Source organism: Gadus morhua, chromosome 17 (assembly GCF_902167405.1).
Source record: "Gadus morhua chromosome 17, gadMor3.0, whole genome shotgun sequence".
Lineage (NCBI taxonomy): Eukaryota > Metazoa > Chordata > Actinopteri > Gadiformes > Gadidae > Gadus > Gadus morhua.
Window position 1 is genome coordinate 21,228,603 of NC_044064.1, and position 25,597 is coordinate 21,254,199.

The 25,597-nt window shown below is 44.6% G+C and overlaps 1 protein-coding gene and 14 non-coding genes across 15 annotated transcripts; 13 read left to right on the forward strand and 2 right to left on the reverse strand.

Annotated features, from left to right (window-relative positions):
• Positions 1–627: 627 nt before the first annotated feature.
• LOC115530071 (5S ribosomal RNA) lies at positions 628–746 on the reverse strand. The gene has a single exon (XR_003973711.1). It is a non-coding gene; the product is annotated as a 5S ribosomal RNA (ribosomal RNA).
• Positions 747–1,320: 574 nt separating this feature from the next.
• Positions 1,321–1,440, reverse strand: LOC115530082 (5S ribosomal RNA). The gene has a single exon (XR_003973720.1). It is a non-coding gene; the product is annotated as a 5S ribosomal RNA (ribosomal RNA).
• A 622-nt stretch (positions 1,441–2,062) lies between these two features.
• Positions 2,063–4,919, forward strand: LOC115529182 (uncharacterized). Its single transcript, XM_030337731.1, has 3 exons — positions 2,063–2,115; positions 2,791–3,383; positions 3,484–4,919. Exons 2-3 carry the CDS (start codon positions 3,142–3,144, stop codon positions 4,004–4,006), a joined length of 765 nt encoding a protein of 254 aa, XP_030193591.1. The 5' UTR covers positions 2,063–2,115; positions 2,791–3,141; the 3' UTR covers positions 4,007–4,919.
• Positions 4,920–6,051: 1,132 nt separating this feature from the next.
• trnat-ugu (transfer RNA threonine (anticodon UGU)) lies at positions 6,052–6,125 on the forward strand. Its single transcript has one exon. It is a non-coding gene; the product is annotated as a tRNA-Thr (tRNA).
• A 465-nt stretch (positions 6,126–6,590) lies between these two features.
• On the forward strand, positions 6,591–6,672 carry trnas-aga (transfer RNA serine (anticodon AGA)). Its single transcript has one exon. It is a non-coding gene; the product is annotated as a tRNA-Ser (tRNA).
• A 317-nt stretch (positions 6,673–6,989) lies between these two features.
• trnaa-ugc (transfer RNA alanine (anticodon UGC)) lies at positions 6,990–7,061 on the forward strand. Its single transcript has one exon. It is a non-coding gene; the product is annotated as a tRNA-Ala (tRNA).
• A 5,237-nt stretch (positions 7,062–12,298) lies between these two features.
• trnat-ugu (transfer RNA threonine (anticodon UGU)) lies at positions 12,299–12,372 on the forward strand. The gene has a single exon. It is a non-coding gene; the product is annotated as a tRNA-Thr (tRNA).
• A 467-nt stretch (positions 12,373–12,839) lies between these two features.
• On the forward strand, positions 12,840–12,921 carry trnas-aga (transfer RNA serine (anticodon AGA)). Its single transcript has one exon. It is a non-coding gene; the product is annotated as a tRNA-Ser (tRNA).
• A 290-nt stretch (positions 12,922–13,211) lies between these two features.
• trnaa-ugc (transfer RNA alanine (anticodon UGC)) lies at positions 13,212–13,283 on the forward strand. Its single transcript has one exon. It is a non-coding gene; the product is annotated as a tRNA-Ala (tRNA).
• An 878-nt stretch (positions 13,284–14,161) lies between these two features.
• trnaa-ugc (transfer RNA alanine (anticodon UGC)) lies at positions 14,162–14,233 on the forward strand. The gene has a single exon. It is a non-coding gene; the product is annotated as a tRNA-Ala (tRNA).
• Positions 14,234–14,804: 571 nt separating this feature from the next.
• Positions 14,805–14,878, forward strand: trnat-ugu (transfer RNA threonine (anticodon UGU)). The gene has a single exon. It is a non-coding gene; the product is annotated as a tRNA-Thr (tRNA).
• Positions 14,879–15,345: 467 nt separating this feature from the next.
• On the forward strand, positions 15,346–15,427 carry trnas-aga (transfer RNA serine (anticodon AGA)). The gene has a single exon. It is a non-coding gene; the product is annotated as a tRNA-Ser (tRNA).
• A 317-nt stretch (positions 15,428–15,744) lies between these two features.
• On the forward strand, positions 15,745–15,816 carry trnaa-ugc (transfer RNA alanine (anticodon UGC)). Its single transcript has one exon. It is a non-coding gene; the product is annotated as a tRNA-Ala (tRNA).
• Positions 15,817–16,694: 878 nt separating this feature from the next.
• Positions 16,695–16,766, forward strand: trnaa-cgc (transfer RNA alanine (anticodon CGC)). The gene has a single exon. It is a non-coding gene; the product is annotated as a tRNA-Ala (tRNA).
• Positions 16,767–17,337: 571 nt separating this feature from the next.
• trnat-ugu (transfer RNA threonine (anticodon UGU)) lies at positions 17,338–17,411 on the forward strand. The gene has a single exon. It is a non-coding gene; the product is annotated as a tRNA-Thr (tRNA).
• Positions 17,412–25,597: the final 8,186 nt, after the last annotated feature.

The window sequence follows — 25,597 nt, forward strand, 5'->3', positions numbered from 1 at the left end:
AATATGAAGTTTTGTTTTACGCCAGATGCGTTCAACCTTCCTGCATTATTTTTTCTGTGCTGTTACAGAAGCAGCTTTTCTCCAGGGTGCCTTTTGCTTTCCAGAAATCGTTTTAACCTTGTAAGGTGCAATGACATCCATGACTTTCAAAATTTTCAAATTAAAGTTTTTTAAGGTGGTATGGCCGTAAGTAATTATAGACTTGAACATATTAGCTTTTATACAGGAGGAGGACGTAAGGAGTGAGAGCGCTGCCGTGGCCAGAGACGGGACTTGTACAGAAACAATGATTAGATCCATAATGATTGAATGAATACGTTATTCCAGACTCAGAGTTACATATTTGAACGCAATGCATTACACTGCTTGGGCGTCATCGTTTGCGTGATCTTTTGAAGAAACGTAGCGTTGCAAAACCTGGGATGGACTAAAGTGGACCGCCGTCATTGCAGCTCTCTGCTGCTCCCTGCTAGCAGCGTCACTACACTGTACACATGTTTCACAAATAGAGTTTGAGGAGACTTCGTCAGAGTCTGTATGTTGCTTAAATTCTCCAAAACAGTGGGCGCTAAAGATCAGCGCACGGTAGGCCATTGCATCCAATGAGCTCGATTTGAAAAAGTATAATGCTTACAGCACCTGGTATTCCCAGGCGGTCACCCATCCAAGTACTAACCATGCCCTACCCTGCTTAGCTTCCGAGATCAGACGAGTTCGGGCGTCCCTAAGGTGGTATGGCCGTAAGCAATTATAGACTTGACCATATTAGCCTTTATACAGGAGGAGGACGTAAGGAGTGAGAGCGCTGCCGTGGCCAGAGACGGGACTTGTACAGAAACAATGATTAGATCCATAATGAATGAATGAATACGTTATTCCAGACTCAGAGTTACATATTTGAACGCAATGCATTACACTGCTTGGGCGTCATCGTCTGCGTGATCTTTTGAAGAAACGTAGCGTTGCAAAACCAGGGATGGACTAAGGTGGACCGCCGTCATTGCAGCTCTCTGTTACGTCACTACACTGTCCACATGTTTCACAAATAGAGTTTGAGGAGACGTCGTCAGAGTCTGTATGTTGCTTAAATTCTCCAAAGCAGTGAGCGCTAAAGATCAGCGCACGGTAGGCCATTGCATCCAATGAGCTCGAGTTGAAAAAGCATAATGCTTACAGCACCTGGTATTCCCAGGCGGTCACCCATCCAAGGACTAACCAGGCCCGACCCTGCTTAGCTTCCGAGATCAGACGAGATCGGGTGTGCCTTTTTTTTTTTTTTATCTTTTTATTGTTTTCAATTTTTTTACAATTTCCCGTCACTACTTACAGCAACCTGGCCTTCCGAGGAGGTCTCCCATCCAAGTACTAACCAGGCCCGACCCTGCTTAGCTTCCGAAATCTGACGAGATCGGGCGTGCCTAAGGTGGTATGGCCGTAAGCATTTATAGACTTGACCATATTAGCTTTTATACAGGAGGAAGACGTAAGGAGTGAGAGCACTGCCGTGGCCAGAGACGGGACTTGTACAGAAACAATGATTAGATCCATAATGAATGAATTAATACGTTATTCCAGACTCAGAGTTACATATTTGAACGCAATGCATTACACTGCTTGGGCGTCATCGTTTGCGTGATCTTTTGAAGAAACGTAGCGTTGCAAAACCTGGGATGGACTAAGGTGGACCGCCGTCATTGCAGCTCTCTGCTGCTCCCTGCTAGCAGCGTCACTACACTGTCCACATGTTTCACAAATAGAGTTTGAGGAGACGTCGTCAGAGTCTGTATGTTGCTTAAATTCTCCAAAACAGTGGGCGCTAAAGATCAGCGCACGGTAGGCCATTGCATCCAATGAGCTCGAGTTGAAATAGTATAATGCTTACAGCACCTGGTATTCCCAAGCAATTTCCCCTCCAAGTCCCTATCTATCCCGTCAGCCGACCAATGGTTGAGCGATGCTGAGCAGCCTTCAGCCAATGGTTGAGCAATGCTGAGCAGAGCTGAGCGCCCAACAGACCAATCATTGAGCGTGGATTGGAATACTAATTTCTTCTGTTCACGATCAAGGTTGCCATGCCACTAGTTCGGTGAAGCTGTCAACGGAGGATTCACTCAGGTAAATTGTATCCCCTGCATCGTTTGCTAGTTAATAATTAGACATTTTTTTACGGTTTGTATTAAGCTGTTTCGATTTTGTAGAAAGAGAAAAGATTTCGACCGTGTCATAACGCGGTCGTTGTGTATAAAGGGAAGACGTAGAGGGTACGTTTTTAGCTGCTGGGTAGACTTCAGTCAACCTATCGCCGTTTTGTCTGTGAGCAACCATATTACTCGTGGGTGGTCTCCTTTTAATCGTGGTAATCTAAGCTTTCCAACGGTGTATGGCATGACTATATGTACCCAGGGGTCGTTGAAATAATAAGCTGATTAATGTGTGTTTAGTAACGATAGCTAGGCGCGGCTAACGACACTGTTTACAATAGTAAGGGCATACGTCGCATACCTGCAAACTTTTCACATTGGTAAATGTGACGGTTTAGACAACAGCTGATGCGAGAGTAATTGTAACATAAAGCAATTTGGCGACCGTGTTAATCTCTTGTTGCATGGGATGCGCTGCATACCTGGTAAACAGTAGCTAATTTCTACCAACATAGATAACAATCTGGCGAGCGTGTTGTCCTAGGCTAATACACCAACAGCACATTTCTGTGTAATAAAGGGCTACATATTGTCAATCTAAATGATCTGCTTTTAGTTTTACTCATTTATTCATGTTTTACTGTACCAGATGGAACATGGAGAAGCCTACACATCAGTGCGACAAGACATTCAGTTTAAAGTCAGACCTGGCGAGGCGTCTGAAGATCCATGCCATCGCCAGGGAGACCTTTACCTGTGATGTCTGCGGGAAGAGCTTGGCCACTAAACCATCGCTGGTCAGCCATCAACAGCTACACCAGTACCCCAACATCATTTTGTACCGGCAAGGAGAGGCCAGGCTGTACTGTACAGAGGCAGCAAGGTCTGTGGCAGAGGCCCGCAATGGCTGGATCTCAAGACAGCAGAGACCTTTGGAAAGGTCAGCTGGTCATCACGTTCGGGTAGTACGCCGGTCAGACCTTCAGGTGGCTTGTGGAGAATGATGTCGGCTGGCTGGTGTGGCTGCTGTTCCAGTACTGCCAGCAGGGAGAGCAGAACGAGCTGCAGAAGGAGCGACTGCTCCTTCTGCCACAAGGTGACTCCTCACCTGAAAGTGCGGTCGGACGCACCGTTCCCGGAGGCTCCTGCGCTGCCAACATCCCTCCCTCCGCCAGACCGGCCTCAGGTCCAGTACCGGCACATCCATCACGAGGCTGGAAAGAGACGTGGTGAGAAGCGGAGGTAAGTTGTCATAAGCACTTTGTTTCACCTGTTGGCTGTGGAAAGCAAATAGCACACACGTCATATCAATGCTGATCACATGTGTATTTTATATTTCCAGATTATTTGTTGATGAGCCAGAGCATGCGACTCCCGCGAACCGGCCCGTTCAGCCCACTGGGTTTGTCGTCCTCCACCCGGCTGAAGCCTGCTGCGCTCACCCCCATTCTGCCGAGGCCTCCTGCGCCCACCCACCTCCAGCCGAGGCCACCCGCTGCGTTGACCTACGGCCCACCCCCTGTGTCGGCAGCACCCATACTGCTGGTCCTCCCCGCACAGCCACCATCCTGTTTCGTGGGACATCCTGCAGCCAGAGCTTTGTCCCTCCTGCACCAACAGTGAAGACATTCATGCCTAACAAGTCCTCAAGGCCATGTGGGGCTTGCCACGTGCCAAACTGTGGTGGACAGTGGAAGAGGTACACCCCTTCCAAGGACAAAGTGGCTGGAAGCATGCAGAAAAAGTTTTCCTACTGTCCATCCACTAGGATGTCCACTACCCCTGGCTTTTACAATGTGGTGTATGAAAACTTTGAACTCTTTAAGAATGTCGTGGATGCAGAGTTGGAAAGGAGGACTGTGTAAATACCTGGAAGTGTGTGTGTGTGTGTGTGTGTGTGTGTGAATAACTTACCTCTGTGATGCCACTGTTCCGGTGCCATCTGTAAGAGAGAGAAAGAGGCTTGTTTGTGTGTGTTTGTCTTTGTCTTTGTGTGTGTTTTTTAAAGTGCTTCAGCAAGCACTATCTATTTATTTATTTATTTATATCGTTAAAAAAAAATGCACTTTGCAGTTTTACTTGAAGTTCTTTTGTTTGTTTTTTATTTATTATTATTTATATTGCTGTTAAAATTAACTTTGTAGTATCCATTCTGGTCTATGTTCAATATATCGAGGCCAATCTTTTAAACCATAATCAGTTCCAATCTAACACAATCAGTTTACATACCCTTTAGTGGTTGTTCATGTTCAGATAATCTGTGTTTTTGTCATGCATGTTGTTTATCTTTGTCAGCTTCATGTCTTTGATGTTTGTATGTATTTGTCTGCTTCAGTTTTAACAAAAGTTTGCTAAAGAAAACACAAAAGGGAGGAACAGCTTGAGCCTTTATTTGTTGATTGGTCACCTGAGTCTTTGGATAACCATGTTCATTATTGCACTTTAGCCTGTACAAGCCAATTGTTGATTTGTATCTTAAGTACAAGTGTGTGTGTGTGTGTTCTTTAATTGTTGAGTGTTTTTGATTATTATTAATGTTATTTATATGTGCCTGTCCTTGTGATGCGTGTATGTCTGTCAGCTCCATGTTTAACTAAATGTTTGCAAATGGTAGTAAATGTTTGTCTCTCGTCTCATGCTCTCGTGTTCTCGCCTGTAGATCTGTACCTTGTTGTGGTGGGCGAGCTTTTAACTAAACAGATCTTGTTTACTTGTGTTTATATGGATTGCCTTTTCAATGAAACACATTCTGGTTGAAAAATAAAAGTTGTAAAAGTATTTTGGAGTCTCTGTGTGCTTGGGTTCCACAAGGGGTGGGGTATTGGAAAGAAAAAACACACCAAAGCAATTAGAAGTCCTTGTGTCTTCCCTCCCGCAACCAGAGATGTGAATACACTCCCACTGTGATGGCTGCACTCCCTGTGTGGTCAAAACACTGAGTTCTGTGAATGGCTCGGATGTCTTCCAGAAAAAGTGAGAGTGCACTGAATACATTCTTATTATTTTTCTTAATTCAGCCCAAAAATGTAAAAATGTAACACTTTTCCACTTGATTGTATGAATCTCATCAGCTACATCAACTCAAAGTATGAAAATAATAAACAAAACATCCAGCAGACTAGTGGATTTTGATAATCTAGGCCTTGCACATGACATTTCTGAAAATAAAACCACCCACCAGTGGCCACCAGATGGAGCCATCCATTTTGATCCTCAATCCTTTTGGATCGATCCCAGGGTTGAGGGATAAGGACTTTGGTGGGTCAAGAGCCATTCCCAGGCGGTCACCCATCCAAGTACTAACCAGGCCCGACCCTGCTTAGCTACCGAGATCAGACGAGTTCAGGCGTGCCTAAGGTTGTATGGCCGTAAGCAATTGTTGGGTGGACCATATTAGCTTTTATACAAGAGGAGGACGTAAGGAGTGAGAGCGCTGCCGTGGCCAGAGACGGGACTTGTACGGAAACAATGATTAGATCCATAATGAATGTATGAATACGTTATTCCAGACTCAGAGTTACATATTTGAACGCAATGCATTACACTGCTTGGGCGTCATCGTTTGCGTGATCTTTTAAAGAAACGTAGCGTTGTAGCATTGCAGCTCTCTGCTGCTCCCTGCTGGCAGCGTCACTGCACTGTCCACATTTTTCACAAATAGTTTGGAGAGACGTTGTCAATGACTTTATGTTGCTTACATTCTCCAAAACAGTGGCCGCTAAAGATCAGCGCACGGCAGGCCATTGCAGCCAATGAGCTCGAGTTGAAAAGGTATAATGCTTACAGCACCTGGTATTCCCAGGCGGTTTTTTATTAAAAGAAACTACATATCATTTCACACACCGTCCCATGTACACATAATTAACACAAATATATACATACAACATCAAAAAGAGACAACAAGAAAAGGGGTACTGTGGCTTAGCTGGTGAAGGCGCCTGTCTTGTAAACAGGAGACCCTGGGTTCAACTCCCTGCAGTACCTACACATTTTGCAACAGCATCACCTGGTGTAGATGTGATAAAAGTGTTTCTTGCAGTTAAAAAAAACGGAATTGTCCTAACTGGCAATCTTGCTTGTGGTTGTAAGCTTGCAATCCATCAATGCAATAGACTTTCCATCAATGAAAGCAAAATTCTCTAAAAAATGTATGATACCCTAGTGCTAACTAATGACCTATTTGTCCCTTCTATCGTTAAGCAAAGCTTCAGGAATCGGTTTTACAGATGTACAATTGAAGTAACACAGGGGACTTCTCTCAACGGCAAAGCGTATGCTTCTCATGTAGAAGGCCTGAGGTTCAATGCCTGCCGTCTCCAAGATGTGATCAAAGCTAGCTTCAGTCAATTTGAAGATTATTTCAAAATTAGATCAAGCAAGGCTTAACCTACCCTGTGTTCCAGACTCTTCCTGTTCCAAAATGCCAGAGACTTGGAACTCTAAAAGTGTGTTGTCGTGGCCGAGTGGTTAAGGCGATGGACTAGAAATCCATTGGGGTCTCCCCGCGCAGGTTCAAATCCTGCCGACAACGGTTCTATCTGATTACGAATTTTCATTCCCTTGGTCAGCCAACATATACACATATTACGGTGAGACTGCATGAAATCAGTGCAAATATGTTAATCTAAGCATGTAGAAGGTGCCATATTTAAAACCTGGCATTATCTGGACAGGCTCTTAGCATTCGATGTTTTTTGACAACATGTTCTCCAAACATAAAATGTAAATATTTCAAGGTCTGATAGATCTGAAGACTAGTGTTGTCAGGTCCAAGTGCTGAATGCCATGTACGAGAAAACCCTTGGTGTGTTCCGAAGCCGGTTTAAAATATACATTCTCTAGCAGTAAGGGGATGTAGCTCAGTGGTAGAGCGCATGCTTTGCATGTATGAGGCCCCGGGTTCAATCCCCGGCATCTCCATTTGATTGGCCTAGAAAAGTCAGGTGAGTGCTATTTTGATCAAATGAGGTCACGCAATGCTTAACCTACCAAAGATGTTGCCGAATGCTAATTGTAACCCCTCTTTGCCTTATGAGGTTACAGGTATTTTTGGGTTTCGGTTTCAATTCGAAGTTGGACCAGTTACCAGGATTCTAGGTTAACGCTCTTGGAGCCCAGGATGGAACATCAATACTGACCACACTCACACAAAACATAGTTTCAGAACTGTATTGTTAACAACAATTTTCAACATGGAAAATAATAAAATGCGCGCAAAATAAAATAGAAATATAAAGAAATGTCTTTATGGTCTTCTCTTCCTTGATATGAGCTCAGTTTATATCGTTGGGGCCCTTTGATCTTCGTGTTTCCTACCACACCGCAGGTTTGGGAGGTAGTTCAGTTGACTCTGTTCCTTAGTTCCGGCTCGCCATCTGGTTATCTCCAGCGGATGTCTGGAAGCTGCCTGGTGGCTATCCAGTGCTGGTCTCCTATCTATCGTTGACTACCGGTGTCGCTGATGTCCCCTCGACATCGAGCGTCACCAATTCAAATCCTTCACAAAAACCTGACCTGTAGAACAGGCCACATTCATACATCTCAGTAAATTACAACAGGCCATTGTTTCAGTTAAAGGCCCACTATACAACTTCGGGCATATCTTCGCTGTTTTCTTGGTTTAGGCACGCACATTTCTCTACACAGCGCCCCCTACAGCTTCGTAGTAGATATTTCACAACACTGTCGTAACAACTCGTTGACGTCCCTTCCCCATGCACTTCTACGCGGGCCATGTGCATTTGTTTTCAAAGAAGCCGGCGAATGCGTGGAGCCATGTCCGAAGTAGATGTTCATAAAGTGTAGGCAAGGTTATACATTTTTAAAAGGGTTTATTTGCATTGCAATAAACATAAATCCATCCTTTTTTAAAGTTCACGGGGAGAATTTATACCCTAGGTTATAATTGTTTTATCTTAGGTTGAACAGAACAATCAGTGTAAGAGGTTTGGCCAACATAATAATCGAAATAAACAAGAACCTGGATTCGGGGATTCAGTCTGTATCTGGGGGACAGACGAACAGCAAAACACCCATGGAAACAAAGGTGTTTATATGGTTGCAAGCAAGCTAGAAACATACAGGGCTCACAACAAAACGGTCGAGAAAACAATTTTTACAGGGCTCACAACTAAATGGTTGAGCAAACACATTTGTACAGAGACTATCAACATCAAGAATACGACGAAGACAAAGTTCACCCAAAGGTACTTTCAATTTCAAAAGCAACACGGCCGAGTCGGCGTCTCCGAGAAGACGGTGATTTGCAGTCTTCTTTTTCTTTCAGTTCACGCTATTCCTGAAAAGCTTGCCCAACGTTTACTCGTGTCTGGCCTCTCTGTCGGTCAGTCTCCCTTTTCTCTTCTTCTGTTCCTCCGACATTGGGTTTCTCTGTCTCTTTTTAGTCGACTGATCTATGATGAATATAACAATCCCTTAGTTACTTGTGTTTATATCGAGCCGGTTCCGTGTTTGGGGGTCTGTGCCGTAAAGCAATTCGTTACTGTAGTGACCCTTGCACAGAAGCATACGGCCGACATCTTTCTTTATTCTGGGTGGAAATAGTAACATAGTTACGCCATTAAATGCGTTTATGGAAACATTTTTAGCGAGAAATGTGCATTTTACTTTCATAATGTTCGCTCGGTGAATGTGAAGGATGTTTGGTTTGATAGTTATGACGAAGAGTGAACGCTCCGTTCACTTGCATGGACAGAGTCTCTGGTTGCTAAGCAACCTCAACGTCTTGGCGGACTATTTCTCTGCTGATCAACACTACGAATGCTGGAAACACACCACACACCATGTGAAGTTATTTAACCCGATTATCGTTATTTATGAGTCCTTAGCCCAAGTGAAGGAGTTCAAGTACCTCGGGGTCTTGTTCGCGAGTGAGGGTACTATGGAGCGTAAGATTGGCCGGAGAATCAGAGCAGCGGGGGCGGTATTGCGTTCGCTTTACCGCACCGTTGTTACGAGCTGAGCCGCAAGGCAAAGCTCTCGATCTACCGGTCGATCTTCGTTCCTATCCTCACCTATGGTCATGAGGGTTGGGTGATGACCGAAAGGACGAGATTGCGGGTAAAAGCGGCCGAGATGAGTTTTCTCAGAAGGGTGGCTGGCGTCTCGGGATAGGGTGAGAAGCTCAGTCATCCGTGAGGAACTCGGATTAGAGCCGCTGCTCCTTTACTTGGAAAGGAGTCAGCTGAGGTGGTTCGGGCATCTGGCAAGGATGCCCACTGGGCGCCTCCCTTTGGAGGTGTTTCAGGCACGTCCATTGGGGAGGAGACCTCGGGGAAGACCCAGGACTAGGTGGAGAGATTATATCTCAACACTGGCCTGGGAACGCCTCGGGATCCCCCCGTCAGAGCTGGTCAATGTGGCCCGGGAAAGGGAAGTCTGGAGCCCCCTGCTTGAGCTGCTCCCCCCGCGACCCGACCACGGATAAACGGATGACGATGAGATGAGATGAGATCGTTATTTATATCCGAGATTATTTAATCTAACCCGATCTAAACTCTATCATGCACCCAAACACGGCGGCGTTTGGGTTTCCTACCTCGGACTCTAGCGCAGCCACAGGCGCGTTGAACCATTTTTGTGACACACAATGATCAAGCGCCAGGTTAGGCGCGTTACTCGCGTTATCCAACGTGAGTAACGCGGTTGGTGTGGCCGTACCATTAGTCGATTGATCCATGATGAATGCAACAATTGCCTCGCAACTGGCTGTTTATATCTAGCCGGTGCCATGTTTGGGTGTGTGTCTGTGCCGTAAAGCATTTTCGAAACTACAATCTGACTACATTTTCGAGGATACTTCCGCTGCGTCACATCCGGATTGTGTCGGTCCGAACAGATCAAGTTGCATATGCGCTTTTACACTGGAGAGGCGACATGGGTAAATGACACACCCACCAATCGACCCAGAAATGGATGCAGAACCATCAGCATAACTCTCAACCTGCATACTTAATGTAATTTTGGCTAAAAAAGTTGCATAGTGGGCCTTTAAAATAAATAATAACATAAATATGACCTATATATTAATTTAAATCATTTAACAAAAATATATTATCCACATAGGTCTCACTTTACCAGTGAATGAAATAAAAACTCAAATAACTCAAAATAGCCTTTTAGCATCAATTGTCCGAATTAAATAATAATTGTCCGAATTAAATAATGAATCCCCCTTTTTCTCTCCTTCCATACAATGCACACAATAGCTTAACATTTAGAATTACCCCACGGTGTTAGCAGTTAACTCGTGCGTTAGCTCGAGTTCAATGCTAATTCGCCTTGGTCGCTACACTAGCGGCTAACGCACAAGGTTTCAATTTAGCAGTTAGCGACAAGTTCGCACTGACGCACACACACCTCCACTCGACGCTCCCCACATTCAAAAGACACATTAAACTCACCGCCGAGCGGGCAACATCAGCTGTGGACTGTTGAGTCAGCTCGCGGTGTTTTCCAACTACTTCTAGATACTTTTAACTACTTCTAGATATTTTTCAATCGTGCAACCGAACGGTGCGTTCTCTCCTCTCCCACTAATTATCACGCAGTTATGCGCACCTACAACGCCGCTTCACCGTGACGTCATGACGCACGTCTCCCTGCTCTGTCCGACGCAGTTAACCCCATAAATGCCAGCTATCGCTCTCTCACACATTCATACAAAGTAATAGCGGACTTTTACTCTTTCTTCTTTTAACTTTTTCACAGCTTATGAAGCCTGGGCTACATAATGTTCGAAACAAGTGAGAGAATTGAAACTATGTTGTCGTCAACGATACAGGTTAATCAGTGCGTGTGATTTCAAAAGCGCACGCTTTTGTGCGCTCAAAAGCTAGTGTGCGCTCAAAAGCTAGTGCCGGTCAACACATTGATATGAGTACGGTACGTTTATGCACTAAGTGTTGACAGCCACAGAAGAGAAAAACATTGTTGCGTCACGACGAAGATTCAGGCCTGCCGACAAGCGTTGGCCAGTTCTGCTATCTGTACGCAGACTACTTCTCTAAGAAATGTATGATACCGTACTGCCAGTCAATAACCGATTTCCCCTCTTGTATCTTTAAGCAAACTTTCATGTATCGGTTGCCACATGTACAATTGAAGTAATCTGTTTTCGGCTCATCTGTAAAGCTTCTCATGTAGGAGTGCTGAGGTCCGATCACTAAGATGTGATCAAAGCAAGCTGTGGTCAAGGGTGTAGGACTATTTCACAATTTGATCACACAGCCTCAAGCGTTGCAGTCTGTTACTGTTCGAACAACTGATAGACTTGAGGTCGACAAGCACTATTGTCCTGGCCAAGCGGTTAAGCTGATGCACTAGAAATCCATTGGATCCCCCGCTCCATGATTGAAATCTGCCACACCAGTTTACCACCTCTGCTTTTAGCAGGCAGGCCAAATATCTTCATCTCTTAGGATGGTCTAGTGCAAGTCAACCTATTGATTGGCTGTATCATTAAGCAAAGCTTCAGGTATTGATAGTAGAGATGTACTATTTAATATTTTAAGGGGATGTAGCTCAGTGGTAGAGCGCATGTATGAGGTCCCGGGTTCAATCCCCGGCATCTGAATCCCATTCATAAGGTTGAAGTCAAAAATGATCCGATCACGAAACATTGCTGAATGTAACTGTGTAATGAATGTTTAAACAAAATGAGGTCACGCATTGCTTTACATACCAAAAATGTTGCAGAATGCTAATGTTTGAACAAGATAGAGAATTGAAACGTCGAAACTGTGTGGTTAAGGTGATGGACTAGAAATCCATTGGTGTCTCCCCGCGCAGGTTCGAATCCTGCCGTCAACGGTACAGGTTAATCAGTGTATGTTTAAGGGGCTGTTTAAAGGATCAACAGAAATATGTCATGGCACTGCAGACCTCTTTCTTTGTCTTCCCAATCATTTGCTGAAGCATTACTCCTGAACTGAGAGGGGTGCTGTGGCTTGGACTGTCATAGTGACTGTCTAGTTCACAGAAGAGGCAGTGTTCTAATCACATCAGTAAGTTGTATAATGTAAGTAACCTACTCAATTGGAATTCCTTTAGCCGCCAGCTCTGATAGCTTAACACATGATCGGGTCACGCTACATGAGACCTTTTTCATTGGTGTCTCAAGTAAACATTACCGTAGGGGTACTGTGGCTTAGCTGGTGAAAGCGCCTGTCTTGTAAACAGGAGACCCTGGGTTCAACTCCCAGCAGTACCTACACTTTTTGCAACAGCATCATCTGGTGTAGATGTGATAAAAGTGTTTCTTGCAGTTAAAAAAAACGGAATTGTCCTAACTGGCAATCTTGCTTGTGGTTGTAAGCTTGCAATCCATCAATGCAATAGACTTTCCATCAATGAAAGCAAAATTCTCTAAAAAATGTATGATACCCTAGTGCCAACTAATGACCTATTTGTCCCTTCTATCGTTAAGCAAAGCTTCAGGAATCGGTTTTACAGATGTACAATTGAAGTAACACAGGGGACTTCTCTCAACGGCAAAGCGTATGCTTCTCATGTAGAAGGCCTGAGGTTCAATGCCTGCCGTCTCCAAGATGTGATCAAAGCTAGCTTCAGTCAATTTGAAGATTATTTCAAAATTAGATCAAGCAAGGCTTAACCTACCCTAAGTGTTCCAGACTCTTCCTGTTACAAAAAGCCAGAGACTTGGAAGCCTAAAAGTGTGATGTAGTGGCCGAGTGGTTAAGGCGATGGACTAGAAATCCATTGGGGTCTCTCCGCGTAGGTTCGAATCCTGCCTACAACGGTTCTATCTGATTACGAATTTTCATTCCCTTGGTCAGCCAACACATACACATATTACGGTGAGACTGCATGAAATCAGAAGGCGCCATATTTAAAACCTGGCATTATCTGGACAGGCTCTTAGCATTCGATGTTTTTTGACAACATGTTCTCCAAACATAAAATGTAAATATTTCAAGGTCTGATAGATCTGAAGACTAGTGTTGTCAGGTCCAAGTGCTGAATGCCATGTACGAGAAAACCCTTGGTGTGTTCCGAAGCCGGTTTAAAATGTACATGCTCTAGCAGTATGGGGTTGTAGCTCAGTGGTAGAGCGCATGCTTTGCATGTATGAGGCCCCGGGTTCAATCCCCGGCATCTCCATTTGATTGGCCTAGAAAAGTCAGGTGAGTGCTATTTTGATCAAATGAGGTCACGCAATGCTTAACCTACCAAAGATGTTGCCGAATGCTAATGTTCGAAACAAGTGAGAGAATTCAAACTGTGTTGTCGTCAACGATACAGGTTAATTAGTGCGTGCGATTTCAAAAGCGCACGCTTTTGTGCGCTTGTGCGCTCAAAAGCTAGTGTGCCCTCAAAAGCTAGTGACGGTCAACACATTGATATGAGTACGGTACGTTTATGCACTAAGTGTTGACAGCCACAGAAGAGAAAAACATTGTTGCGTCACAACAAAGATTCAGGCCTGCCGAGAAGCGTTGGCCAGTTCTGCTATCTGTACGCAGACTACTTCTCTAAGAAATGTATGATACCGTACTGCCAGTCAATAACTGATTTCCCCTCTTGTATCGTTAAGCAAACTTTCATGTATCGGTTGCCACATGTACAATTGAAGTAATCTGTTTTCGGCTCATCTGTAAAGCTTCTCATGTAGGAGTGCTGAGGTCCGATCACTAAGATGTGATCAAAGCAAGATGTGGTCAAGGGTGTAGGACTATTTCACAATTTGATCACACAGCCTCAAGCGTTGCAGTCTGTTACTGTTCGAACAACTGATAGACTTGAGGTCGATAAGCACCATTGTCCTGGCCAAGCGGTTAAGCTGATGCACTAGAAATCCATTGGATCCCCCGCTCCATGATTGAAATCTGCCACACCAGTTTACCACCTCTGCTTTTAGCAGGCAGGCCAAATATCTTCATCTCTTAGGATGGTCTAGTGCAAGTCAACCTATTGATTGGCTGTATCATTAAGCAAAGCTTCAGGTATTGATAGTAGAGATGTACTCTTTAATACATTAAGGGGATGTAGCTCAGTGGTAGAGCGCATGCTTTGCATGTATGAGGTCCCGGGTTCAATCCCCGGCATCTCCAAATTGTAGTGAAGGTGACGCGTGCATTATGAATGAATCCCTTTTATAAGGTAGAAGTCAAAAATGATCCGATCACGAAACATTGCTGAATGTTACTGTGTAATGAATGTTTAAACAAAATGAGGTCACGCAATGCTTTACATACAAAAAATGTTGCAGAATGCTAATGTTTGAACAAGATAGAGAATTGAAACGTTGAAACTGTGTGGTTAAGGTGATGGACTAGAAATCCATTGGGGTCTCCCCGCGCAGGTTCGAATCTTGCCGTCAACGGTACAGGTTAATCAGTGTATGCTTAAGGGGCTGTTTAAAGGATCAACAGAATTATGTCATGGTACTGCAGACCTCTTTCGTTGTCTTCCCAATCATTTGCTGAAGCATTACTCCTGAACTGAGAGGGGTGCAGTGGCTTGGACTGTCATAGTGACTGTCTAGTTCACAGAAGAGGCAGTGTTCTAATCACATCAGTAAGTTGTGTTAAGCTATCAGCCAGCTCTGATAGCTTAACACATGATCGGGTCACGCTACATGAGACCTTTTTCATTGGTGTCTCAAGTAAACATTACCATAGGGGTACTGTGGCTTAGCTGGTGAAAGCGCCTGTCTTGTAAACCGGAGACCCTGGGTTCAACTCACAGCAGTACCTACACATTTTGCAACAGCATCATCTGGTGTAGATGTGATAAAAGTGTTTCTTGCAGTTAAAAAAAACGGAATTGTCCTAACTGGCAATCTTGCTTGTGGTTGTAAGCTTGCAATCCATCAATGCAATAGACTTTCCATCAATGAAAGCAAAATTCTCTAAAAAATGTATGATACCCTAGTGCCAACTAATGACCTATTTGTCCCTTCTATCGTTAAGCAAAGCTTCAGAAATCGGTTTTACAGATGTACAATTGAAGTAACACAGGGGACTTCTCTCAACGGCAAAGCGTATGCTTCTCATGTAGAAGGCCTGAGGTTCAATGCCTGCCGTCTCCAAGATGTGATCAAAGCTAGCTTCAGTCAATTTGAAGATTATTTCAAAATTAGATCAAGCAAGGCTTAACCTACCCTAAGTGTTCCAGACTCTTCCTGTTACAAAAAGCCAGAGACTTGGAACCCTATCAGTGTGATGTCGTGGCCGAGTGGTTAAGGCGATGGACTAGAAATCCATTGGGGTCTCCCCGCGCAGGTTCGAATCCTGCCTACAATGGTTCTATCTGATTACGAATTTTCATTCCCTTGGTCAGCCAACACATACACATATTACGGTGAGACTGCATGAAATCAGTGCAAATATTTTAATCTAAGCATATAGAAGGCGCCATATTTAAAACCTGGCATTATCTGGACAGGCTCTTAGCATTCGATGTTTTTTGACAACATGTTCTCCAAACATAAAATGTAAATATTTCAAGGTCTGATAGATCTGAAGACTAGTGTTGTCAGGTCCAAGTGCTGAATGCCATGTACGAGAAAACCCTTGGTGTGTTCCGAAGCCGGTTTAAAATGTACATGCTCTAGCAGTATGGGGATGTAGCTCAGTGGTAGAGCGCATGCTTTGCATGTATGAGGCCCCGGGGTCAATCCCCGGCATCTCCATTTGATTGGCCTAGAAAAGTCAGGTGAGTGCTATTTTGATCAAATGAGGTCACGCAATGCTTAACCTACCAAAGATGTTGGCGAATGCTAATGTTCGAAACAAGTGAGAGAATTGAAACTGTGTTGTCGTCAACGATACAGGTTAATCAGTGCGTGCGATTTCAAAAGCGCACGCTTTTGTGCGCTTGTGCGCTCAAAAGCTAGTGTGCGCTCAAAAGCTAGTGCCGGTCAACACATTGATATGAGTACGGTACGTTTATGCACTAAGTGTTGACAGCCACAGAAGAGAAAAACATTGTTGCGTCACGACGAAGATTCAGGCCTGCCGACAAGCGTTGGCCAGTTCTGCTATCTGTACGCAGACTACTTCTCTAAGAAATGTATGATACCGTACTGCCAGTCAATAACTGATTTCCCCTCTTGTATCGTTAAGCAAAATTTCATGTATCGGTTGCCACATGTACAATTGAAGTAATCTGTTTTCGGCTCATCTGTAAAGCTTCTCATGTAGGAGTGCTGAGGTCCGATCACTAAGATGTGATCAAAGCAAGCTGTGGTCAAGGGTGTAGGACTATTTCACAATTTGATCACACAGCCTCAAGCGTTGCAGTCTGTTACTGTTCGAACAACTGATAGACTTGAGGTCGATAAGCACCATTGTCCTGGCCAAGCGGTTAAGCTGATGCACTAGAAATCCATTGGATCCCCCGCTCCATGATTGAAATCTGCCACACCAGTTTACCACCTCTGCTTTTAGCAGGCAGGCCAAATATCTTCATCTCTTAGGATGGTCTAGTGCAAGTCAACCTATTGATTGGCTGTATCATTAAGCAAAGCTTCAGGTATTGATAGTAGAGATGTACTGTTTAATACATTAAGGGGATGTAGCTCAGTGGTAGAGCGCATGCTTCGCATGTATGAGGTCCCGGGTTCAATCCCCGCCATCTCCAAATTGTAGTGAAGGTGACGCGTGGATTATGAATGACTCCCTTTTATAAGGTAGAAGTCAAAAATGATCCGATCACGAAACATTGCTGAATGTTACTGTGTAATGAATGTTTAAACAAAATGAGGTCACGCAATGCTTTACATACCAAAAATGTTGCAGAATGCTAATGTTTGAACAAGATAGAGAATTGAAACGTTGAAGCTGTGTGGTGAAGGTGATGGACTAGAAATCCATTGGGGTCTCCCCGCGCAGGTTTGAATCTTGCCGTCAACGGTACAGGTTAATCAGTGTATGTTTAAGGGGCTGTTTAAAGGATCAACAGAAATATGTCATGGTACTGCAGACCTCTTTCGTTGTCTTCCCAATCATTTGCTGAAGCATTACTCCTGAACTGAGAGGGGTGCTGTGGCTTGGACTGTCATAGTGACTGTCTAGTTCACAGAAGTGGCAGTGTTCTAATCACATCAGTAAATTGTGTTAAGCTATTAGCCAGCTCTGATAGCTTAACACATGATCGGGTCACGCTACATGCGACCTTTTTCATTGGTGTCTCAAGTAAACATTACCATAGGGGTACTGTGGCTTAGCTGGTGAAAGCGCCTGTCTTGTAAACAGGAGACCCTGGGTTCAACTCCCAGCAGTACCTACACAATTTGCAACAGCATCATCTGGTGTAGATGTGATAAAAGTGTTTCTTGCAGATAAAAAAAACGGAATTGTCCTAACTGGCAAACTTGCTTGTGGTTGTAAGCTTGCAATCCATCAATGCAATAGACTTTCCATCAATGAAAACGGCGGCAGGCAAGCAAAATTCTCTATAAAATGTATGATACCCTAGTGCCAACTAATGACCTATTTGTCCCTTCTATCGTTAAGCAAAGCTTCAGGAATCGGTTTTACAGATGTACAATTGAAGTAACACAGGGGACTTCTCTCAACGGCAAGGCGTATGCTTCTCATGTAGAAGGCCTGAGGTTCAATGCCTGCCGTCTCCAAGATGTGATCAAAGCTAGCTTCAGTCAATTTGAAGACTATTTCAAAATTAGATCAAGCAAGGCTTAACCTACCCTAAGTGTTCCAGACTCTTCCTGTTCCAAAAAGCCAGAGACTTGGTACTCTAACAGGGTGTTGTCGTGGCCGTACCTGCCGGTTTTTGGACTGCCTCCGAGGTCCTAACACATTACAAAAGGTCCGAACAAATCCGAACGAGGTCCTAACCTGCTCCTAACCAGGTCCGAACATATTCCTTCAGAGATCAAAGAGTTTCGAATGAGATCCGACAACAGTTCCTTATAGTATAGGTCACGTGACGCGGGAGGGGGCGGGAATATACGATGAACATCGCGTTAGAGTGGCAGCCATTTTTTCCACCGCTTACGGGAGATAAAACATCGGTAGAAAGGTTTGGAAACTTTATTAATACTCATAAATGCGACACCATAAAAAACAAAACAACAAAAGAAAGCTCTAATAGTATTAGTGTTATAATGTTCCCGTCCCGTCAGCACGATATTCAACTTGTGTTTCAACTTTCTTGTTACGTCGCTTTAATAACGAGCTTCTGACTGTAATAGCTACATACCAGCTGATACATGCTAGCACTGTGTGGCTATGGTGGGGATGATTTGACAGAATCAATAATAACTTATTTGTTTATTTGCCGTATGAACGCTGGCGATTTCTCGGGGAAAGCCATAATAAATGAATTGCGAAGTGAATAGCGTCGCTGTAGCCTACATAGCCTACTCGCTGTACATGCTAGCTGTGTGGCTATGGTGGGGATATTGCTGATATGACAGAATCAGACCAATAATAACGTATTTATTTGTCGTATAAACGAAATAGTTGTGCCAAGTTCCATCCCCTCCGGTAATGGAGTCTTGTTATGTGCTTGAACAGCGCAAACAGGTGTATGAAACAAGTTTAATTGTGCCAAGTTTAATTATTAACAATAATGATCCTTTAGTTTGCCTGCTTTTATTTTGTGAAGCACTTTGTGCTACAATGTCTTCGTATGAAAATATTGATTGATTGAATAATACAAATAATGATGATAACATTAATATTATTAGAACTTTATTTGTATAGTAATAAAACAGTAATGCAAAACATACCTACCCACCTACAAACATACATATATATATATATAAATACATACACATGTATCATTTCTACCAATCTGTCTGTCTGTACACACATATAGCCTAGCTCGACATTAACCTGTTTTACATTTGATGTTTGCAGATGAAGGAAGCAAAGCCTGATTCCTATTGGAGGGATGTATGCCTTAAGTATGCTCGGGGCCAATTCCATTTTACCACAGGCAAACGGCCAGGGGCCACAAAATGGAAAAAGGCCTTAGAAAAAATAGATGCTTGCCCGCTGCAGAAGCAAATGAACACCAAGGATCTGTTTGGGAGAAGCCTTAAGTGCTCCTGTGGGTTCCACAAGGTAGGTGAAATTATTTACTAATTGATTGTTTGCTGGTTTGTTTGTTTGTTTTTTCCTCTGGTGGGCTTCAGTGATTTTGCAGTAATGCCTCTGATGTTTTCAAAGCCTGTTTGCTTTTTATTGATTTTCTTTTAACATGTCAGAATAAACACTATTCAATACATCATTCTATTTTGTGGATCTATTTATTGAACAATATGTATCTGTACCATTCTGGAGAAAACGAGTATAGTAGTGTAGGATTCTTAGTTGCATGTAGCATAGCATGGCCCAGCCAGCAGATCTGTCATCAGGCGCTGCTGGGTCTAGTGAGGCAGGAGGAGTTAAGACGGACGAGGCAGGGAGCACGGAGGTAGGGAGAGGAGAGACAGAGGCAGGTAGAGGAGGCACAGAGGCAGCGAGAGAAGGCACAGAGGCAGCGAGAGGAGGAGACACAGAGGCAGCGAGAGGAGGAGAGACAGAGGCAGCGAGAGGAGGAGACACAGAGGCAGCGAGAGGAGGAGAGACAGAGGCAGCGAGAGGAGGAGAGACAGAGGCAGCGAGAGGAGGAGAGACAGAGGCAGCGAGAGGAGGAGACACAGAGGCAGCGAGAGGAGGAGACACAGAGGCAGGGGCAGTCAACGCAGAGGCAGGGAGAGGAGACGCAGAAGCAGGAGAGGGAGTGCAGTGCTGCCTGTGCAACCTGCATGTGGAGGGAGACCGGTTCACCCAGCACCTGTCGGACCACCACACGGAGGAGCAGTGTGATACCTGTGGGGCAAAGGTGCAGGGTACTGTTGGTCTTTTGAACCACATCCAAGTGGTTCACTATGCCTTCAGGGTACCATCAAAGCCGTCTCTGCCCCCTTCTTCATCCTGCTCTGCCGCGCCACACCACACGGCAGCTCCACCACCTGCAGCACACTTCAGGGTACCATCAAAGCCGTCTCTGCCCCCTTCTTCATCCTGCTCTGCCGCGCCACACCACACGGCAGCTCCACCACCTGCAGCACACTTCAGGGTACCATCAAAGCCGTCTCTGCCCCCTTCTTCATCCTGCTCTGCCGCGCCACACCACACGGCAGCTCCACCACCTGCAGCACAGAGGGTCAACTGGAAAGGTTTCCTGCCTGACCAGTTCAGAAGGGTGATCCAGGAAGCCGATCAGGTCTGGGTTTCCAAATGCTTGTATGAGCCTACAGGCCAACTAAAGCAAAAGATCCAGGCCTGCTGGTTTCACCCTCCACTGGAGCCCAAACCATCACCTCCTGAGCCTGGCTGGTACTTCCGGCAGAGGCTGTTTATCTGGGCACCGATGAGGATGTGGGGGATCCCCTCAAAGTGCCCCCAGTGTTCCTCAAAGATGAACAGCTCCGGGATTTACCGGAAGGTAAGGGAGGTGATCGACGTGGATAGCCGCTATTATCTTGTGGGAGCGGACTATCCACGTTGCTGCAGGTGCTCGCAGCCGGTCTGCCCATAGAGCCGCGAAATGCTCTCGCAGCTGGATGTGGCACACAGGAGCCTGTTTCCCGCTGTCCTCACAACACAGCTGGCTCTGGATAGGAAAGTGATGACCTTCCTGAAGCCGAGGACCAGCGGGAACAGTTCCTCCTACCTCCAGTCTGCCATAGAGGAAGGTCACAGCGAGGAGTGGGCACGGCAGACCATCCGCTACCTGGCTGACTGCGAGCTGCACAAAAAGATGGCTACATTTGTCCCCTCTGCAGCCATATACCCTCCTCCACCGCCCTTCAGGCCCCTTCCACTCGCCCAGTGGTTTGAGACAGTCCACTCCAACGACATCCTCAGCCACGTGGAGGAGATGAAGGGTGTGATCACTTCGACGTATGGGAGAATCCTGAAAATGGACTCCACAAAGAAGGTGAGGGTTTCAACAGTAGAAAAATATACAAAATTGTATAATTACAACCAAACAGGAAATTGGTTTACTTCATAGTGCTTGTGTTTGTTTTACAGGTCACCAAGAGGCTGGCTGGTGCAATCGGGGACAGTGCCGCCTGGATGTCGAACATCGGCAACGAGTTTGGCCAGGTGTTGAACTCTGTGCTGACGCAACCCAGTCGCCAAGAAAAAACGTTGACGGTGTACGTTTCCATGAACACTGGATACGTAGCATTTCAACGTAAAAAATAGCGTGTTATACCTACAGTATCCACGCGTGCCGCTGTGGAGGCGGGTTTCGGGGTTTGGGTTTCACGGCTTTCGCGGCAAATTGTGGACACGATTGTTTAGGGGGGGGGGGAAGGTAGACTGTTGTTGACCGGGGAGGGGGGGGGGGGGGGGGAGACACGTTTGTTGAGGGGGGGGGACGACGACACGTTTGTTGAGGGGGGGGGGGGAGACACCTTTGTAGGGGGGGGCAACGCTCGACAACGAGAGTTGGTTTTTATTGAACGCTCGACAACGAGAGTTGGTTTTTATTGAACGAGACTTCAACACGGAACAGCTGCACGAAACGATGGTCACGTCACTCTCGGTGACGGTGTCGACAATAATGAACACACGAACAATGTTAATAGAACAACACACAACCACATAACATCCCGAACCCATTAACCCCACTTAATCCTAACAACAAAACAAGTTAACAAAAGCCCCATTTGTCAACTGACAACCCCAATTCCCAGAATCCCCCGCGTCTCCGGAACACGGCGTAGCTTACTTTAATCTTTATTATCTGAATGGGAAATGCAATATTTTAGGACAGATACACCATTAAACGCGTTTCTAATGACATTTCTAGCGAGAAATGTACATTTTCCTTACATAATCTTCAGTCAGTGAATGTGTATGATCTTTATTAATCTTTATTATCTGAATGGGAAATGCAATATTTTAGGACCGATTCACCGTTAAACGTGTTTCTAATAACATTTCTAGCGAGAAATATACTTTTTACTTGCATAATCTTCAGTCAGTGATTGTGTCTGATCTTTAGCTTTATAGTTATTAGGATTTGATCGGCTCGCTCGCATGTTTCAACGACGTCAGGTTGTTAGGAATAGGGACGCTGCTTTCGCTAAACTAGCAGCTCACGTGCTTCCTGCGTTTGTGTTATTAAACTGTTACTTTATGTAACTTTTAATGATATCATCTTGTTAGAAACACGTATATCTGAGAGCCAACCCAGTCGCCAAAAGCATACGTTGACAGTGTACGTTTCGTGAACACTGGATTACGTCGCATTTCAACATAAAATAGCGTGTTATACACACACGCACGCACACACACACACAAGCACACACACGCACATGCACGCACATACACACACAGACAGACACACACACGCACACGCACACGGTGCATTTCGCTGCTAAAACAACAACAAAATTCCCTCAAATATTATTACTAAAGAACCGTTTTCCAAAGAACGAAATGTAAACCAATGCATTCTGAATGGGAGTGTTTCTCAGATTTTTCCATGCTACACAGAACGAAATGTAAACCCATGCAAATAAAGACTTCATGGTCATAATAATTTAAATATCATTAATCTCCTGAGTGTGTTGGGTGGTATTCTATTTTTTTCAACGGGGCTGCATCCAGTCACTTGACCGTCATGGTTGCTATGGTGGTTGCTATCGACCGCCCCCTCTAATCCTTACATGGCTATAAAAACCACGCGGCAAAGGAGCTGCCGTAAATGGTGTTGTTTTTGTCGTAAACTGGGGTCCGGCGGTTAAAAAATAGACAGATATTCCGAGGTATCCTTAAAAGGCAGCTTGGATGTTTTTATTTTCTGCAGTTTAGACTTCTTCTATAACCTATTTTTGAAAGCAAAACACCAAGTTCATTGATTTAACGAGGCAGGGTTATTTGAAACAATTTATGCAATAAATATTTGTGAGAGGTCATTCCTTCTCCTGAGTTTGCTTCCTATTTATGTCTAGTGTACACCCCTACTGTCCAAAAGCATCCCCCCCCCCCCAATATGGATTTGGAGAGTTGTTGCCACGTCCCAGTGGTGGAAGTATCATATAATATGAAAGAGGGCATTCAATTATACTACAATGATCAATTAGGAGGCCGAAACCCTAAAGGAAGTGATGCAATAGGTGACTGAGGCGAGAACATTTAAGTAAACTGTACCTAGGGGTCTCTTATATATCAAGGGGGGTTTCAAAGGACACATATACGCTTCAACCTGTGGCTCCAGCCCTACAGGAAATGACTCAGCAAGTGCTCCATCTCGTTGCACCTGCACCCAGCGGCTCGCTTGCAAGATTTTGGCCTGAAGTTCTTCCCAGACCTATACCCTAACAGTCCAACATGCATATCTGAGAATCAGGCCTCTCTTCAATAATGACAAAATGGTGTGAGAGAAATACAGATTCACTTTTTGTTATCTCATAAGCGGCGTGGTGCCGGCTCCTTTTGACCTTTTGACCCCAGACTTCAAAGACGTGGCCACAGGCCAGCTGTGTCTACACACATTAAGCCACAAATGTACACCTCCATCCCGCAAAAAATGGGGCCTAGAAACTAACCTCTGTCTTATGTACAGTGACTGTACTGTTGGAGGTCACGCCCCTTTTCCGGCCTTTTCGAGATAGCTAGGGATGCTAAAAAGTTTACACACATTTCCCGGGGCCCCGAGAACGACATATCCAAGATTTGTAGTTCTAGCCCATAGAGAAAAAAAGTTTTCCCAAATGGACTGTCATTTGGACAAAGCCCCTTCAGAAGTGTGGCCTGCGAGACCTAATGGTTCAGAATGTGGTGGAAAAACAGTTTTTGAGATAGGAAGGTCCTACCGCCCTGAAATTTGAATACCATATTCTAGGGCCTAACTGGGACCCCCGCACCGAAACTTGGCCCGGTCGGACCCCGAGTGCAGGAAGGGGGGGCCTGGACTTTCATAATCTTCGCTCGGTGAATGTAAAGGATGTTTGGTCGGACGTTATGACGAGGAATCATAATGTGAATGGGAATATTCTATTAATGTCTTGATATCATCTTTCGTCTCAACACTTCTGCTGCAGCCGCTTAAAGTCTCACTCCGAGAATCTTAAAATATGAATCAATCCATTAGAAGTATGAAAATATCTTCCCGGTCGTGCAACAGGGCAAACAAGGTGTCCTTTGACATCTACGTTTCGAGACGATTGTGCCACACATGATCATATTTGAATATGTTTCGGGGTAGTAATTAGCTGTCGATTTTGGAGGCCATTATCAATAATGACCAGCTATAGATTTGCTTCCCGATGGAGATTTTTGACAAATTACATGTTAATTAGCATCTACACGTTAAGCTGAGTCCAATGAGATCAAGCTCGCCCTCTTGCTACACCGAGATCATGTCCTAGACCTAGGTGTACCATGTAAAATACATGTTACCATTAGCTAGAGTGTCATGCTTGGTGTCATTGGACTCAGCTCAACGTGCAGATGCTAAATAACATTTGTCACACATTTTTATCGGGAAGCAAATCAATAGCTGCTCATTATTGATTAAGGCCTCCAATTTCGACAGCTAATTACTACCATTAAACATGTTCAAATATGCTCATGTGTGGCACCGTTGCAATCTCCCGGAAGCGTAGATGTTGAAGGACATCTTGTTCGTCCTCCTACGCCACCGGGAAGATATTTACATGCTTCTGATTGACTAATGAATTGATTCAGCTATTCCCCCAGAAGTCTGGGGTCAAAAGGAGACGGCACCAGCCCCGTTGAAAAAAATAGAATACCACCCAACACACTCAGGAGATTAATGATATTTAAATGATTATGACCATGAAGTCTTTATTTGCATGGGTTTACATTTCGTTCTGTGTAGCATGGAAAAATCTGAGAAACACTCCCATTCAGAATGCATTGGTTTACATTTCGTTCTTTGGAAAACGGTTCTTTAGTAATAATATTTGAGGGAATATTTTGTTGTTGTTGTTTTAGCAGCGAAATGCACCGTGTGCGTGTGTGTGTGTGTGTGTGTGTGCGTTTGTGTCTGTGTGTGTCTGTGCGTGCGTGTGCGTGTGTGTGCTTGTGTGTGTGTGCGTGCTTGTGTGTATAACACGCTATTTTATGTTGAAATGCGACGTAATCCAGTGTTCACGAAACGTACACTGTCAACGTATGCTTTTGGCGACTGGGTTGGCTCTCAGATATACGTGTTTCTAACAAGACGATATCATTAAAAGTTACATAAAGTAACAGTTTAATAACACAAACGCAGGAAGCACATGAGCTGCTAGTTTAGCGAAAGCAGCGTCCCTATTCCTAACAACCTGACGTCGTTGAAACATGCGATCGAGCCGATCAAATCCTAATAACTATAAAACTAAAGATCAGACACAATCACTGACTGAAGATTATGCAAGTAAAAAGTATATTTCTCGCTAGAAATGTTATTAGAAACACGTTTAACGGTGAATC

Excerpts from the sequence above, each read along its gene's own strand:
- LOC115529182 (XM_030337731.1), top strand. The coding sequence starts at position 3,142 with ATGATGTCGGCTGGCTGGTGTGGCTGCTGTTCCAGTACTGCCAGCAGG. Across the intron at positions 3,384-3,483 it reads AGACGTGGTGAGAAGCGGAG|ATTATTTGTTGATGAGCCAG; the intron begins GTAAGTTGTCAT and ends TTATATTTCCAG.